The sequence below is a fragment of the Chelonia mydas genome, chromosome 1 (assembly GCF_015237465.2).
Source record: "Chelonia mydas isolate rCheMyd1 chromosome 1, rCheMyd1.pri.v2, whole genome shotgun sequence".
Classification (NCBI taxonomy): Eukaryota; Metazoa; Chordata; order Testudines; family Cheloniidae; genus Chelonia; species Chelonia mydas.
Genome location: NC_057849.1, coordinates 188,018,279 through 188,033,908, shown reverse-complemented (window position 1 = coordinate 188,033,908; position 15,630 = coordinate 188,018,279). Strand labels below are relative to the sequence as shown.

General features: G+C 42.1%; 1 protein-coding gene across 2 annotated transcripts in view; it reads left to right on the top strand.

Moving 5' to 3' along the window:
- TMPRSS7 (transmembrane serine protease 7) overlaps nt 1-15,630 on the top strand; it is a 61,647-nt gene that overhangs the window by 1,712 nt on the left and 44,305 nt on the right. The window contains exons 1-3 of one of the 2 annotated variants that reach the window (XM_007057543.3): nt 11,481-11,983; nt 14,400-14,601; nt 15,428-15,558. The exons of the other annotated variant lie outside the window; for it this stretch is intronic. Coding sequence (XP_007057605.2) covers nt 11,933-11,983; nt 14,400-14,601; nt 15,428-15,558 — 384 coding nt within the window. The 5' untranslated portion in view covers nt 11,481-11,932. Of the gene's footprint in view, nt 1-11,480; nt 11,984-14,399; nt 14,602-15,427; nt 15,559-15,630 lie in introns of those variants that run through there. 2 annotated transcript variants of the gene reach the window in all.

Sequence of the window (15,630 nt, the reverse complement as noted above, 5' to 3'; positions counted from 1 at the left end):
ACCCCTTGATGTTTAATGCCCAGGATGATGATATGATCAGTGGCTGAATGAGAGGAAGAGTGGCTCAAGGGTTTGCCTGCTAGCTTGGCTCATGACAGACCCATGTTCAATTCCCTGCTCTGCTACAGAATTCTGCTGTGCTGCTAAGCAAGCCAGTCCAGCCCCGCACAGATATTTAGGCACCTAACTCCCAGTGACTTTGGTGGAAATTAGGAGCCTCACTGCCTTTGAGGAGCTGGGCCTTAGCCTTGCTGTACCTCAGCTCCACACCTTTACAATGAGGATAAGTGTACTTCGCAATGGGGAACTGTGAGCTTAAATGTGTTAATGATGGTGAGGCGCACACGTAGTGTGGTGATGGGGCCATGAAAGTATCTCAGAGAGAGGGCAATGCATCTGGACCAAGGAAAAATAAATGTGTTTGGTACTAGTTTAGAAGAGAGTTAGGGGGAAATCAAGAAAACTGATAGTAATGTATGGTGCCTCTGTGTCGTATGTCTACATGGCAAACCAGCCCCTGTGCCAGTGAGTTTCAGAGCCCAGGCTACAGTGCTAAGGATAGCTGTACAGACATTTGGGTGTGGGCTCTAAAACCCACCCACTCCCTGGGCTTCAGATTCCAAGCCTACTTGTCTATGTGGCTCTTTGTAGCACCACAGCATGAGACTCATGAGCCCAAGTCTCTTGACCCAGGCTCTGAGACTTGCTGCTGTAGGGGTTGACTTCCCATATTGTCCTACCCTTGTTGCTCCCTGAAGGGGAGACACCCCTGCCCCTGACCTGCCTGTCCAGGGGTGTCCTTAGAAAGAGACTATGCTGAACCAGCCGGTGGCGTGGTGGTGGTTGTGGTACTAAATCTAGGGTTTTCAGTGCCTTGCCTGGGAGGGTCTCCTGTGCTGCGGCAGTTGGGTGCAGCTGAAGCTAATTAGGCATATCCCTGTACACCTTGAAATGCTAGAGGGGGTCAGTATGTACAGATTGTTTTGCAAGCAGTAGGCATTTGCTAGTTATTGAGCTGTGAGAGTAGAATGTGGCCAGAGACTTGCTTCTACTTTTAGTTGAACAAAAATTTCATTTAGAAGCATGAGGGAGAATTCATTTTGTGGAACGGGTGGTTAACCTGGGTCTTCTGTGGACTTTCTGTTATGGGCATATTTGGAACTGCACCTTTAAGTGGCTTAATTTCCCAGGTAGGAAGACTGGGGCTAAGGGGTGCTGCAGAAGCCCATATTCTGCTAGTCAGAGGTAGTTGGGGATCTGCATCACTGAGTATGGAGGATTGCTGGGCCCGTAGTGATTACTGACCACCACAGTGTGGAACACGGCTGTGTCAAGCCGTGTATCTGTAGATCCCATGAAATACAGTACATCTATTCAGTGGCAAGGACTTGTTTCCCTTAACAGGCATTGTATTGTGTTGAAATTAATCAGCCAGATGCTCTGGGAGATGACAGTGAGTAACTTAATGCCTGCTCAGAGAGTGTGTCTGCATGCTATTGTAAGCAGTTAATTGCTTCATGTTTCTTATATTAAATAGGGGGTTTGGAATTGGAACCCATTTTTCACTTTGCCTGGCTTGCATGATGTGTGTCTAGTGGGGTATGAAATGCATTGGGCTAGCAGTGCAATAGTCCTGAGTGTGTTGACACCTGGATGTCTGTTTTCAGTGGGAAAGAGGGTGCAGAGAATACTTCAAAGTAGCCATAGGCATTACTTCTTTTGGCATTTCTTGGTGCAGTCCCTACCACTGAGGAGCTTGCTTGATGGTGATGGGCGGCTCCAACTCGGAACAATGGTGGTATTGCTCATGGTAAAACTCTTAAGAGCTGAAATTTATGAAATAAAAGGATGCAGAGACTCTGCAGGTCTCTCAGGAGTCACTGGGAGTCTGAGGAGTTTAGCACTTGGTAAGGTTAGGGCCTGAAATGATAGATTTAAATGGTATCGCAGCTATCAGAAGAGCATTTGATCAGAGAGGATAGTTTTAGTGGTTTTAAGGAACAAGTTCGCAGGACCTATGCTCTTCGGAATCATAGTGTCAGACCCCAATAAATTTAACTCTACTTTCCTCTATGATGAATTCAAATGATGAAAGGCACTTTTCTCTGTGGGATTTTCAGAAAGACTTTGAAACGAAGGGTTTGTCTGTTTTGCCTCACCAAAAATAAAAAAATTCCTGTTGCACGTTTTGCAAAAGTGATACGTAGTCCTAAGTGTCTGTGACCAAAAAAATTATGTTCTCCTCCAACTCTGTGACCTGGGCTGGCTTGTAGCTGTTCCATCAGATGTAGCTGCGTTGCAGTGTGGAATGGAAAATATAGAGTATATGAAATGCTTTGGGCTAAGAGATGCCCCATGAATGTAAAATACACCGTGCTTTAGACTAGGTGTTTGTGGAATCATAAATGTAACTACTATCAACTTCCTGTGAATAAACAGCAGTCAAATGAATTAAGGAAATCATTGAAGTAGGTTTTTATGCTAACTGGATTCTGAGCCATTATTGTTACCAAATGATTCCCAATAAGTGGAATGATTACATCCTTTATTGTAACGTACAGTATTTTGACTATTTTCCTGGAATGTGAGGACTGAAAACAAAATGATCAGCTCCGGCTGAACATGTTCATTACTAATGCTTTCCAAAGAGCGATCATCAAACGAGTCATACTGGAAATCAGCTCTTTAGAACTATAATGAATTTCATTTTGAGATGCATGATGTATTTTTTAAGCATGAATTCTTTAATGGGGGGAGGGATAGCTCAGTGGTTTGAGCATTGGCCTGCTAAACCCAGGGTTGTGAGTTCAATCCTTGAGGGGGCCATTTAGGGATTTGGGGCAAAAATTGGGGATTGGTCCTGCTTTGAGCAGGGAGTTAGACTAGATGACCTCCTGAGGTCCCTTCCAATCCTGATATTCTATGATTCTAATTATGGCCATCCCACGGATGTAAAATCACTGTTGTGGACAGCATGTGTATATCTCATTTAATGGTAGAACATGTTCTGTATTTGAAATGGCATTCTCTATGATGAGTCCCTTAAGAATTGTATTCTGCAGTTGCTCTCCATCGAGCTCCTGTTGCAGTCAAGTAGATTCAGACAAATTAGATTGTTAGATGCAGATAAATGGGCCTAGGGTGTATTTAATTGAAGAAGTGATGGTCCTGGGGTCCTTCTGCCAAGTATAAAGGCAGCCTCCCTTTGTTTCAAAGTATGGAAGAATGAGATTTCATTGCTCTGAGTATTGTTTGGTTTCAGTAAGACTGTGTACTGGCTCTATGAAATGAAGTGCAAAGCCAATCAGATCTGCAAAGCTGAATTTTTATTTCTAAATGTAGTTAATATTTTCTGGAAGTAACAGCTTTATTTTCAGTAGGTCTGCACTAAGAAAATGATGCAATTCCCTGTTTGATATGACATCTGTTTAAAGGGACACAGCTCAATCTGGGCTTCAGACATAAATAGTGTATCTTAATCTTAAAAACAGAAATGTTCTAAAACATATTTTAAAAATTAATACAATTCCTTGACGTGTTAGTTTGCATTGCTTCTGGGTTCTCAGCTATGGCAATCTATAAACATAAGTGAAACTGCTTAGGTTACTTTTACTGACAGGGCTAAATGAAATGCACAAGATAAACACTTTGTGTAGGTAATGGTAAATCAACTGGATTATCTGTCCACAGCTAACAGTTCATGATGTACAGAAAGCTCGAAAATGATGTCTAAGCTACAGTTCCTAGATTTATTGTTCAGTTTCTGAACAAAATTGGGCACAAGATCCATACGAAAAGTGGAAAACCACAAATTTTCCAATAACTAAAACCAGCTATTTTAAGTAGTTAAATAATCGCTTTAGGTTAGCTTTACCCTAAAACTATGAAGGGCTAGGTGGATATGTCTACACTACAGCAGCACAGCTAGGTAGCTGTAGAGTAGATGCTTCCTATGTCAGAAGGCGCCTCCTTGAGCCAGTAGTTAGGCCGAATTCTTCCATCGACCTGGTTGCATATACAGTTTGAGCAGGGAAGAATATCCTGCAAAATACAGTGAGGACCATGTGTCTGTATGTAAGTGTGTGCCCCAGAGAGAATTGTCAGAAGCAGCATTCAGTACGCAGCATGATTGTTGGAAATGCTGACAAAATAAAGTTTCTTATAATGTGGCTTGTAAATATCTTTGTTAGTTCAACTTGCTTCCTGACTGATTATTGCCAGGATAAGAACTTGGTAAAGGGGGGGAGGGGGAGGAGTGAGCTGTGTAAATTAACTATGACTAGAAAGAACCAGCCCTGCAAGGTACAGCTTTAGCATGCAGCCTAGGTAGTGCCTGGAAATGCAAACCACTGTTGTGTACTGTTCAATATTTTCTTAGCCAAAGTCATAATTTTGCATGGTGCTGGGCACCCTCCTCTTCTAGATTCTGAGCCTGCCAAGACTTAGGTATATGCTTAGTTTTATGCACACGAGTAGCCCCGTAGACTTCAATGACAGTATTCAAGTGCTTCATTTTACACATATATGGAAGTTGTTGCAGGATTGGGGCCCTACTGACTATCCTGGCATTCCACGGTAGGCGTGGGTTCATCAATAGCTCTTGCGTAAAATGAAGAATTTATTGGTATATATTGGTCTCATCTGGTCTAGCTAACAAAAATCAACATAATTACAGCTTTATTCAGCTTGACACACATGCCGAAAACCCCCAGGGGTGAGCAATGGGTTTACTAGTGTTCTATTAGAAGAGGGAGGGTCCAGCTGCATTTATGGAGGGGAAAAAACCAAACTCTAGTAATGGAAACTTAAAATGGTCAGATATTATATAGGTAAGCCTCTTCTGCTATCCTAGAATATTTGAAGGGTTTCCAACCATTTCCAGTCTCATTTGTGGCTTTGATCAAAACTCACATTTCCAACAAACATTTTCAGTGTAAACATGTAGTATGTCATCTAGTGAGGATGAAAATACTGAGATACAGACTGTTTGGGATGTATGTGTCTCTCTATGACAGAAGCATTATAGGCCCGTGCATAGAACCCCAGCTCCTGGAGGAAGATGAGTTGCCTTTGCTTTTTTGGACATTTTCTAGCCCTCATAGTGTGGAAGCAAAGCTTGAAATGGTGATCTAATGGTAACTGACATCTGCCTGAATGTACAGAGAGCATGCTTCCCTGAGGGGGCACCAACAATGCATCTACTCCAGCAGAAGACAGTGTGTGTGGTGGAGGTCCTTGGTGCTCCCAGTCCATAATAGTTCTCTTGGGGTGGGGGGATGAGATCATGTGAGTGAGAGATTAAGACTTTCCTTGTGGGGGATCTCTTCCATGCTACCTGATTTCCCCAATCTGGAAAGTGTCTGATTAAATCACTGTCTCTTGGTGGTCTCTTCTTGTTTGGCTAGCTAAAGGAAAAATAGAACACCATATACGACACCCAGGTTCTGAAGGAGGGTAAAATCCTGTGCAGATCAGAAGGATGTGTTAGGAAACAGAAAACTTGCCCTGCTGATGAGAAATGCACCATCTTCTGCCGAGAACAAAATGATCCCATTCCCAGTTGGTGTTTCTGTGACACTGCAATGGCTTTGCCAGCGGAGAAGCAAACAAATGGTTCTGTTGAAAAAAGCCGTTTGTAGAGTTGGATAAAGAACCACTGTTGCTGGAAACGGAATACTTGAGGGATCTGAACTTGTCGGTGAGCAGGAACAGTGGATTCGCCTATAGAGACTGTGTGGAAGGGGGGAAAGGGACATTTTCCATCCATGAACTATAGCTTCTACAGAAGGTAACAGACATGAACTTTAACACCCATTACCTGGTTTCCAGATCAACTGTCAAGCAACTGAGGCCATATTGTGGGTCACTGCTTAAATGTTTCACAAAGTATAATACAAATAGCAATGTTGGCATGAACTTTGATAAAACTGTAACAAAGTTAATACAAATGGAAATATGATTCTTAAGGTCTAGAACTTCAAACACAATAGCACTGGGTAACAGCATGAGAACTACTATATTTCTACTATGGTAGCCTAGCCTTTAGGCACCAACTGGGTCTCAGCCCCAGCCTGCTTTGTCCTGTACAAACACATTTTAAGATGGTCCACGTGTTGCAGAGCTCATTATATAAGCAGACCAGAGAGAAATAGGAATAGACTGACAAGAGGTAAACGTACATAACATGTGAAAAGTACAGAACTGGCTACTTTCCCTCCCACTCTTTTTACACTTCCCCAGCCCTAGGTCCTGTATGTCAGTGTTTTACATCCAGCCAAAAATAGCCTCTGATCACCCTGCTTACCTCACAAGAAGGTGTTGTTGGAGGTTGGGGGAAGGGTGGCTACCATATGTAATTTAGCCAAAACTCTATCTAGGCCTTCTCCCTATCTACTTCTTTTCAGGTGGGGTTCATATCTTTATGGATTACAAAGCCAGAAGGGACTGCTGTGATCATCGAGTCTGACCTCCTGCATAACACAGGCCATAAGATTTACCTGGATTAATTACTCTATGAACTAGAGTATACACAGAGTTGTTTGTTTGGATGGGTTGTTTGTTTAAGAAAAATCTTGATTTTAAGGATTCCCAGTAATGGAGTATCCACCGCAGCCCTTGCAAAGTTGTTAAAAATGTGTGCCTTATTTCTAGTCTGAATTTGTCTAGCTTCAGCGTCCAGCCATTGGGTCTTGTTACATCTTTCTCTGCCAGACTCACTTTTCCTGTATTAGCTGATTTCTGTTCTCCATGTAGATACATAGGCTTACATGGACTATCCACCAAGGAATTTAGGCTCCAACCTTCCACTGACTTGAAGCTCACTTGTGGATTTGGGCTTTAAAGGCTGATCAAGTCCCCAATAACCTTTTCTCTGATTAAGCTCCTTGAGTCTATCTGTTTAGCTTTATCGGTATAAGGCATATTTTCCAATCCTTTAGTCATTCTCAAAGGTCTTCTCTGACCTTCTCCAATTTATCAACCTCCTTCTTGAACTGTGGACACTGACTCTGGTGTAATATATATGTGGCTCACAGCATTCCTGAGGGAAGCTGATGGCAGGCTGTGTGGCCTCTCCCTCGCACCCTGACAGCAGAAAACGAAAGTGAAGAGTTCTTCCCTGCTGTGGAAGCTGAGGGAAATAACTGTAGAGCACTTGGATGGTAACATCAGGAGGCTGAAACCTGTGTGGGGGAGGAGAAAGTTTGGGGCGTTCTGTATAAAATCTCAGTCTATTCCTGGATTTCAAGCTGGCAGAGCTGTTGCTTTGGTTTATCCTTATGTGGTTTTCACCATTCATTCAGGGAAGTCTTATGGCTGGTGTTGTCCTATGGCAGATGGTCAGACTAGATCACTGTGGTCCCTTCTGGCCTTGATACCTATGGGTAAGTGCTCCCAGGATCTTGTCAAATTCTTTAAGCTTGAAACAATGAAGCAAGGACCTGATATTCTAAAGTGGAAACAAGCTCCCTTCTATATAGGATTTTATACTGTGCCCATCACTCTAATAGGAGTACACAAATAAAACAAAAAGAAGGTGGGGTTGAAGGAAAAGGCAATTCAGAGTTTACTGGGGGCCTGTTGGTCAGCAGAGTTAGACAGGGATTTGATCAAGGCAGAACTTGCAATGGAATGGTTTCCTTCCAGGCATATTAAAGCCATTTCACATTCACTTTGGTGAAAAAGTCAAATTTCAGAGACAACTGCAGGGGGGCACAAAGGTATTTACAGTTTGCTCAGGACACTAATGTTGTGCATGCTCTGATACCTATGGGAAATGCCCTGGGATCTTTTATAAGTAAGGCCCTACTTGAATTGCAGGATAATTGTCAAATAATTGCAGCTGAGTTGTGGACAAAGCATGGAAAAGTAACAATGGACAATTACTATTTGTGGTAATTTGGAAAAGCTGATAACAGGAGCCCCACCATCTGCAGCGCTCTCCCACTGTCAAAAGTGTGGTGGAAACTTAGTATTGCAGGATCTGCAATATCACACATTTATTAGGGCCTTATTTGCAATCTCATTTCTGACAAGTGATGGATGCGTGAGCAGAATAGTGCCTCCCTACACCAGTCTGGGGTACTGATTTACCAAGAGGGAGTCCCCTACAATAAGTCACTGATATCCACACCCTGTAGCTTATGGATGTTCTTGGCATGTCTCCTATTGAAGTTCCAAGCAGGCCTGACCTTTCTAAACTTGTGCAATTGAGTAGAAAGAGCTTGAGCTTGTATGTCAGCACATCTTCACTAGATGAAAGAACAGAAAGGCTTTGCTAGGCAGTATGAATAGCACCTTATAGGGGACTTCTCAAAAGCACTCACATTCTTCTTGTGAAGTGAGTGGGAATTTTATCATTGACTTCACTGAGCTGGTGTCATGGCAATGCTGAGCTCCTTGGAAAATCCCACTCTTATGTTTTGGAAAATGCAGCAAATCCTGTAGCAAGGTGTGATGGAGCGTGACTCACCACTGCGGAGCCTCCTGCTGGCTGTTTGGGGAATTAGCACTGCGCCCTCTTCCAGTGGTGTCTCACCTGCTGTCCCCTCTGCTCCTGGACTCACATCACTCCCCGGACAGCAGCATCCTCTTCAGTGACACTGCCCTCTGGCTGTGCCACACTCTGTTTCCCCCCTTTCAGGGGAAACTGCAATCTACTGTCTAGCCACTTCCTTCAGTGGCAAACTGCAGCCCACAGTCTAGCCACTTCCTTCAATGGCTCCAGCACACTTTTTGCCCTTGTATTAGGGTCTCAGTCTGCAGATCCCAGTAGCCTGCCAGGAGCTGCCTTTAGGTCTCTGGGTCTCTGCCTGCCGCACTGCTTGGTCCAGGGTGCTTGCTGTCCTTCGCCTGCAAGGCAGCCAGTCCTCCTCCCTTTTCAAGCTCCAGGAAGTGACTGAAACTACTCTGTTCTGCAGCCCTTCTTTTATGGGCCAGCCTGGCCCTGATTGGCTGCTCCTATAAGCCCTTCTGTGACTGGCTGCCTCCTGCGCAGCCTCCCTAGGGCTGCTTTTAACCCCTTTTCTGGCAGTGTGGGGAAGACGCCCCATCACACACAGGTGTAATGTTGTGACTACACCAGGGTTCAGATGAGCTCTCAGACCCTGTACAGGACAGAATTTTGCTTTCTTTATGTCCAATCATTTCGCTCAAGTTATTGCTCGCTTTGCTGCACCTAGTCAGTTGAAAATATGTAACTTCATATGCGTAACAGAGAAATCAAGAATAAAATCAGCTGGTGGGTGCAATACGAGGTAAGTGATGCAAAAATATTAACTGATTACGTCTGTCCTTAGAATGTCACAAAGAGATGAATGGGCACTTCGTTAGGAGATGTGCTCGCTTACCCTTTCTACATTAATTGAAAATGATGGTGGGATACAAATAACCAAACTGAGTTTTAAGTCTGTGCAAGCGGAGTTAATTGCTCTATTAGCACTCAGGGAAACTGCAGTGCAAGCCGGCTGCTTTATTTCAGACTGTGCATTCTGTCAACTGTTGGCATAGGGTCTGGATCTCTTTGACAAGGGATCGATAGCTTTTCATTGCAGATGCCAGTTGTCAAGATGGTGTTGTCTATCAGAATATATTTCGTTTCATCAACGGTCTTTGGGGAGAAGTCATGCATCTTCTTAAGTAAGAAAAGTGACAAGTTAACTTAGAGCTTAAGTGGAAGAGAAGGAGATTCTATTATTTTGAGGCTCCCATACAACTACTGGATTCAACAGTAAAATTGAAAATAAGCTGTATGGTTTTCATACAAGGTGTAGAATGTAATTAGAATACTTCACAATATTTCCAAGAGGTAGGGGAGATTGGAAGTCAGAAACAAACCAATATTGGTACACTTCTTGACCTGGCCTCATTTAGTTTCACTTGCAACTTTAGTTGGCTGTCTTTGCCTCAAATATAAAACAAGTGGTTCTTTTGTCACGGTTCTTGACGCTTGTAAAATACACACAGGGACAGGTGTGTCCAAAATACTGAAAACATTGACAGTGTATCATTGATCTGTGGGACTCACTCTTCAATATATTGTTTATATTCTAGTAGCTCCTGGAGGTGTGGATCAGGAGTTAAACAGGCTAGGAGTTGTACAACCACGTTGTAAGAGATGGCTTCTTCCCTGGAGGACTTAAAATATCTAAATAGCCGGGCGTGAAAGTAACTTAAATGACTTACTGGTACACAGGATGGCTGGGGTCCTGGGCAAGGCAGAAAGGGCAGGGCTGGGGCCAAAATCCCTCAGCCAGCCTTTCAGCGCTGCCTGGCCTGCGTCGCCCGGGGCTCTGGCTCCAGGTGCGGTAGCAGCAGCGATGGCTGGGAGCCCCAGGCCCTTTAAATCGCTGCCAGAGTCCCAGGGCAGCTTCCCCTTTTGCACCCGACCCGCCCATCAGCAGCCCAGCCGGTATGGTTGACACTTTCTTACCATATCGGCTTACTTTCACCTCTGAAAACAGTCTTAATTGGGTTTTATCTTCATCCTTCCTGTTTGCAGTAATAAGCCATAAGGTTTTTCTAGGTTACCTAGGCATAACTGAGGCCAAGATTTTACATTTTCAATTTACATGGGTGAAAGCAACTATGGGTACGTTAAGCCGAAAATGAATAGAAAGCAAACACAATATTTCTGCTTCAGGGCATAAGCCAATTCCTATCAGACAGATGTGGGAAGAAACTTACTTTTAGGGACATTGTACACTTTCTTCTGAATCATCTAGTACTGGTTACTGCCTGAAACAGTGTACTGGACTAGACAGATTGTTCGTCTGATCCATTGTCCCTGCCTAGGGAACTCTTTTCTGCAAGACTGTTGTTAGAAGTCTGTCAAATTCTTAGCTCTTCCTTACCCATCCACTGCTGGGGTACTAGTCTTTTTAATAGAGCTTAATGAATAATTGCTCCTTTTTTGTATGTGTTGGTTTTTGGGGAGGCTGAACTGAAGAATCAGGGGCAAAAAAATCAGTTTGCTTCAAACCAAAACTACTTTTCTTTTCTTTTCTTTTTTCTTTTCTTACTGTAACCATGTTTTATCAGCTTTTCATTTCAGGTTTGTGTCATCCCCCCTCACGCCCCCCCTCATTTTTTACTTTCTTGAAAAAATTAGGGTGTTGTTTTTTTTAAGTGAGCAGCTGTTTTAAAAAGGACTGAAATGAATAGTTAATTTTTTTTGAAAAAAATTTAATTATTATCATCATTTTTTGGCTGAAGCCGTTCACCCAATTTAATATATAAAATATATATTAAAAAAATTATCCCTGAAGAGACTTTTAAAAATCCCAATTCTTAGGATGCTTTATTTAACAATATAAGATACTTGAGGCTTACTTGGATCAACTTATTTGTATATCACAGTACAAAACAAAATGCATGTTAAAAAAAACCAACCCAAAGTACTTATTTATTTGACTTGCTTTTAGAAACTATAGTCAAATTTTTGTCAATAAAAATCCTTACCTGTTACTAATAGCCCTTCATACTTTTGAAAGAATTTCTTTATCTTAAGTGATGTAACTTACCCATCTGTTCATTTCTTGCTCTCTCCATTGCAGCTAGTTAAGTCTGTTTGTTTCTAATTCTTATTCAGTTAATGTCAATAGTGTGATTTTGGTGCATTAACATGCTGCAGGAGTCTGTTAAAACTCTATAAAAAAAAAACACCAAAAAACAACAGACACCACCCTCCCCCACCTCCGGTCCCAAACATTTGGGGGCTAAAGTTACTTGATAGTGTCCTTTTAATGATCACAACAGAGCAACAAGGCAGATGAAATTACAATTGGAAATTCATGAATGTAAATTGATGCCTTCCTTAGCAAGTTGTCCTGAATACGAGTACCAGTTCTCCTTGGAACGGAGCTGGGAATAAGGCCTAGGAATAGTGCAGCGTCTCTTTTAAACCTGGTGTGAACTTGACAAGTAAGTCTCCAGAATGGATGAACAAAACAGTCACACGTCCGCCAAACCTGAAGATGACCTAAGTGTAAGTAGGTGATTTAAGTGCCCTCCACTATTGTACCAGACCTGTGCACTGTGCATAGAGGGTTAAACCTATTCATAAATTGACAACCTCTAAATTTTTATTGTTAATTTTGTTTTATCGCTTTGAGTTAAAAATTCAGTCTATTCGTGTGTCTTCTGATGCACTGCAAAGAGCATTTACTGACAGAATTGAAATGTCAAATGTCAGTGTGACAAAATGGAAGGGATAGACTGGTTTCATGACAAGGAGTAGATTTCTGCTAAGAAATCTATTTCCAGGAAAGAAATCCAACCTTAAACTAAGTATAGCTACCTTTCAAATGTATAACTAAGGCTATCACTGCATTGGAGATTACATGTGGCAGAAGGAATGAGGAGTCATTAAATAATTTAGTGTATTGTGATACTTAAATTGCTTTATTAGCTGAACTGCATTATATAGTGCAAAAATTGACCAGAAGCAGGAGAAAGATGCATGGTTTGAATAAAATAGAAAACCTAATCCATGATGTTTTAAACTCTTAATGCTTCTATTACTATGAAACGTTTTGGGTTAAACTAAATACCTCTTCTCAGTAAATCATGTTGTAAATATACAGCTTAGCCATTAGCGCTGCTATCATCAACTCGGTGCTCCGGCATTATGCACAAAAGCTTGCCATGCACAAAAGGCTTGATACATTAAGTTCTTTTTTTTTTCTCCCAGATAAAAGATGGTAGCTAACAGACTGATCAAATCTGAAGTATGAATTTACACATGCACTCATTAACAATGCAAGTACTAGGCAGCCATCATGCATTCCTATAGTTTGAGGGAGTATGTGCATCTCCTTCCTACACTAAAATTCTTTTAAACCTGCCCGTCTTTGCAGTTAGGCCCGAAAGAAATGAATAGGAACAAGATGGCTCAGCTTCTATAGAAATCAACCTTGACCTGTACGTGCAATTAGTGACTTTTGGGTGTCCTATTTGATATCTTGAAAGAGCCTGACTCTTTTATTAAAAAGAGGATGGGTCCTAAGTGTTTTCTGAAGATAGGGTCCTTCAGCTGTCGTGTTGGACACCCACATTTACTAGTTCCTTGAAAACTTTTGACTGCAGCTGTCAAATAGACAACAATATCCTTTTTCTATTTTTAAGCTTTCTCGATTACTGTATTCAAAAGGATACCTTAAAGAAAGAGATGATGCCTGTTAAGTCTGTAGTGCTTTTCCATAAGGGTATAGAAAATTGCTAATTATTTAGAAACTGACATGACATAGACTGGTTTGATGCTAGATGTTTAATGGTTAAATACAGGCATTTCATACCTTCCTATTTTGCTACGTCTGTGGTAAACAAAGTTAAAGATGGCCTAAGAGGCTAGGGGGCATGTGAGAACTGCACGTCCTATCTGACTGTTGTCGATTTTCTGGATCTTGTATTGTATTATATCTGTTCCTTCTGTAATGATGTCAAGAGCCCTTCTCTTAAAAGGAGTACTATATTAGGGAAGTTAATATACAGCTGCTTTTGTAACTGAAAAGCCAATTAAGTCGGGCTTAGGCTAGTGGTTAAGCTACAGATGTGCATGCTGCTCTTAACTAGAGCTGCACAGAAAAACAAACCTCTGTTGATGATAGAACCAGTGTGAATTTTTCTGGATTTGCAACAAGGAAAACACATAGTATTTCTTCCCAAAATGGTTTTTTCTGATGAAAGGCAGTTTCTGGAGGGGAAAAATTTAGTTTGTACTCCAACCTCCTTCTCTGCCCCAATTTGCGCTAATGCCTCCTAACTGAGCTTCCACTCTGCCTTCTCCCGCTGCTCTTTGTATTCTGTTGCTTGTCTGCTGAAATATACAAAAAGGTAAGGACATAACCAATACTCCGAGGGACTGGAAAGGATTTCCTGATACCTATTTGCTAAGCTCCACCCCAAAATAGAATTGGTCAGCAAAGAATTCTCAAAGCAAAACTTGCTTTCTCACAGCTCTATCCACCATTGCACTGTGATAGGCGACATTGTTCATGATGCTTTTTTATTACTACTACCCTAAGCTGCAGTAGCTGCTGCTTCTTTACTTTTCTGTTCCTGCCAAAATGATACTTCCCCCACCACCCCCATGTGGGGGCTGGTCATGCACAAATGCAGAGTGGGTTGCATACATACAGTTTAGATTGTAAATTGTTTGGAACCATCTTTTTTGTTGTGTTTGTATGTGCTTAGCACAACTGGGCTCCACACCATGTGGGAGGTGGGGGGTGAGGGGAGGTTCCTAGATATAGTGCTGACTTAATAATAAATTGGGTTTGTATAGTAACTTCGGGGGGAAATGTAAAAAGAAAAATTTCCTCTCTTCTGGGTGCAGGTTCGCTGAAGCGCTGTTTGAAATGTTCCCCGTGGCTCACTGTACATTGATTTTATTTGTTTGTTAGGTATCAAATATTTCAATCCAAATAGTAAATGCAGAAGAGAAGTTGGCAAAGAAGATACCTCCAAGGAAAAACCATGGCAAATCCAAATCTAAGAGGAAAGTAAAGAGAACAATATGGAATTTCCAAAATAAAATAATTCTTTTTACGCTGGTGCTGTTTGTGATAGGTGTTATAACTTGGACCTTACTGTGGCTCTTCATTGGTGAGTTACTGAAAGCTCATGCATATTTCACACATCAGTATGTTATTGAAGGCACTCAGTTAATTGCTTTTAGGGCCTCAGTTGATCCGATGTCTCTTCCTGCATTGCACATGAATTGATTCACGACGGTCTTTTAGGATGCTTTCCTTTGTCCCTTATGGTATGTCTGCACTGAGTTGGGCTTGCCAGGCTTGAACAAAGGGGCATTTAATTGTGTGTAGATGTTCTGGCTCAGGCTGGAGCCCAGGTTGTAGGACCCTGCGAGGTGGAAGGCTCCCAGAGCTTGGGCTGCAGCCCAAGCCTGAACTTACACCACAATGAAATGCCTCTTTGTGCGAGCCCAAGTCAGCTGGCATGGGCCAGCTGCAGGTGTCTAATTGCAGTGTAGATGTACCCTTGGAACCTGCATCACAGTGACTTTTGCTTTAGCTCAATGTTGAACATGACTGTTGCTGGAATAACTCATTGCAGCTCCAAGCATCAGCCACTTCAAGTGATCACTTTATAGAGATGCAAAGCATTCTCTCCTCATGGTGGCTAACCATGCTAACTTGAATGCTCGTATAACACCGACAGACCCCGGTCATCGGCGGGCAGGATTGAACCGGGGACCTCTGAAGCTTAGTGCATGAGCTAAAAGCAACTGCCTGTTAGCTAAGGCTGTAGAGCAGACTCATTTTATCTCTCTTTAAGTGGTCTTGGTGCCACTAGATGGGACAGAACACTATATCCAGAAGGTGTGTGGGTTACATACTTCCCCCAGCTGAGTTGCTATTAAAAAAGGATTTTAAAAAAAGAAATTAACCTTCCTCTAACTATTTTGCAGTTGAAGCAGAAAACAAAGATGCCTTGTATTTTGTTGGATTATTTCGTGTCGCCAACATAGACTTTCTCCCGGAATATAGGCAGAAGGAGTCAAGAGAATTTCTCTCAGTGGCACAGAATGTGCAGCAAGTGGTAAGAACATAGATCATGTTACAGTGTTAGCAAACAGTTCAGAGCCATGAATGATATTAGAAAAAGCTTCAG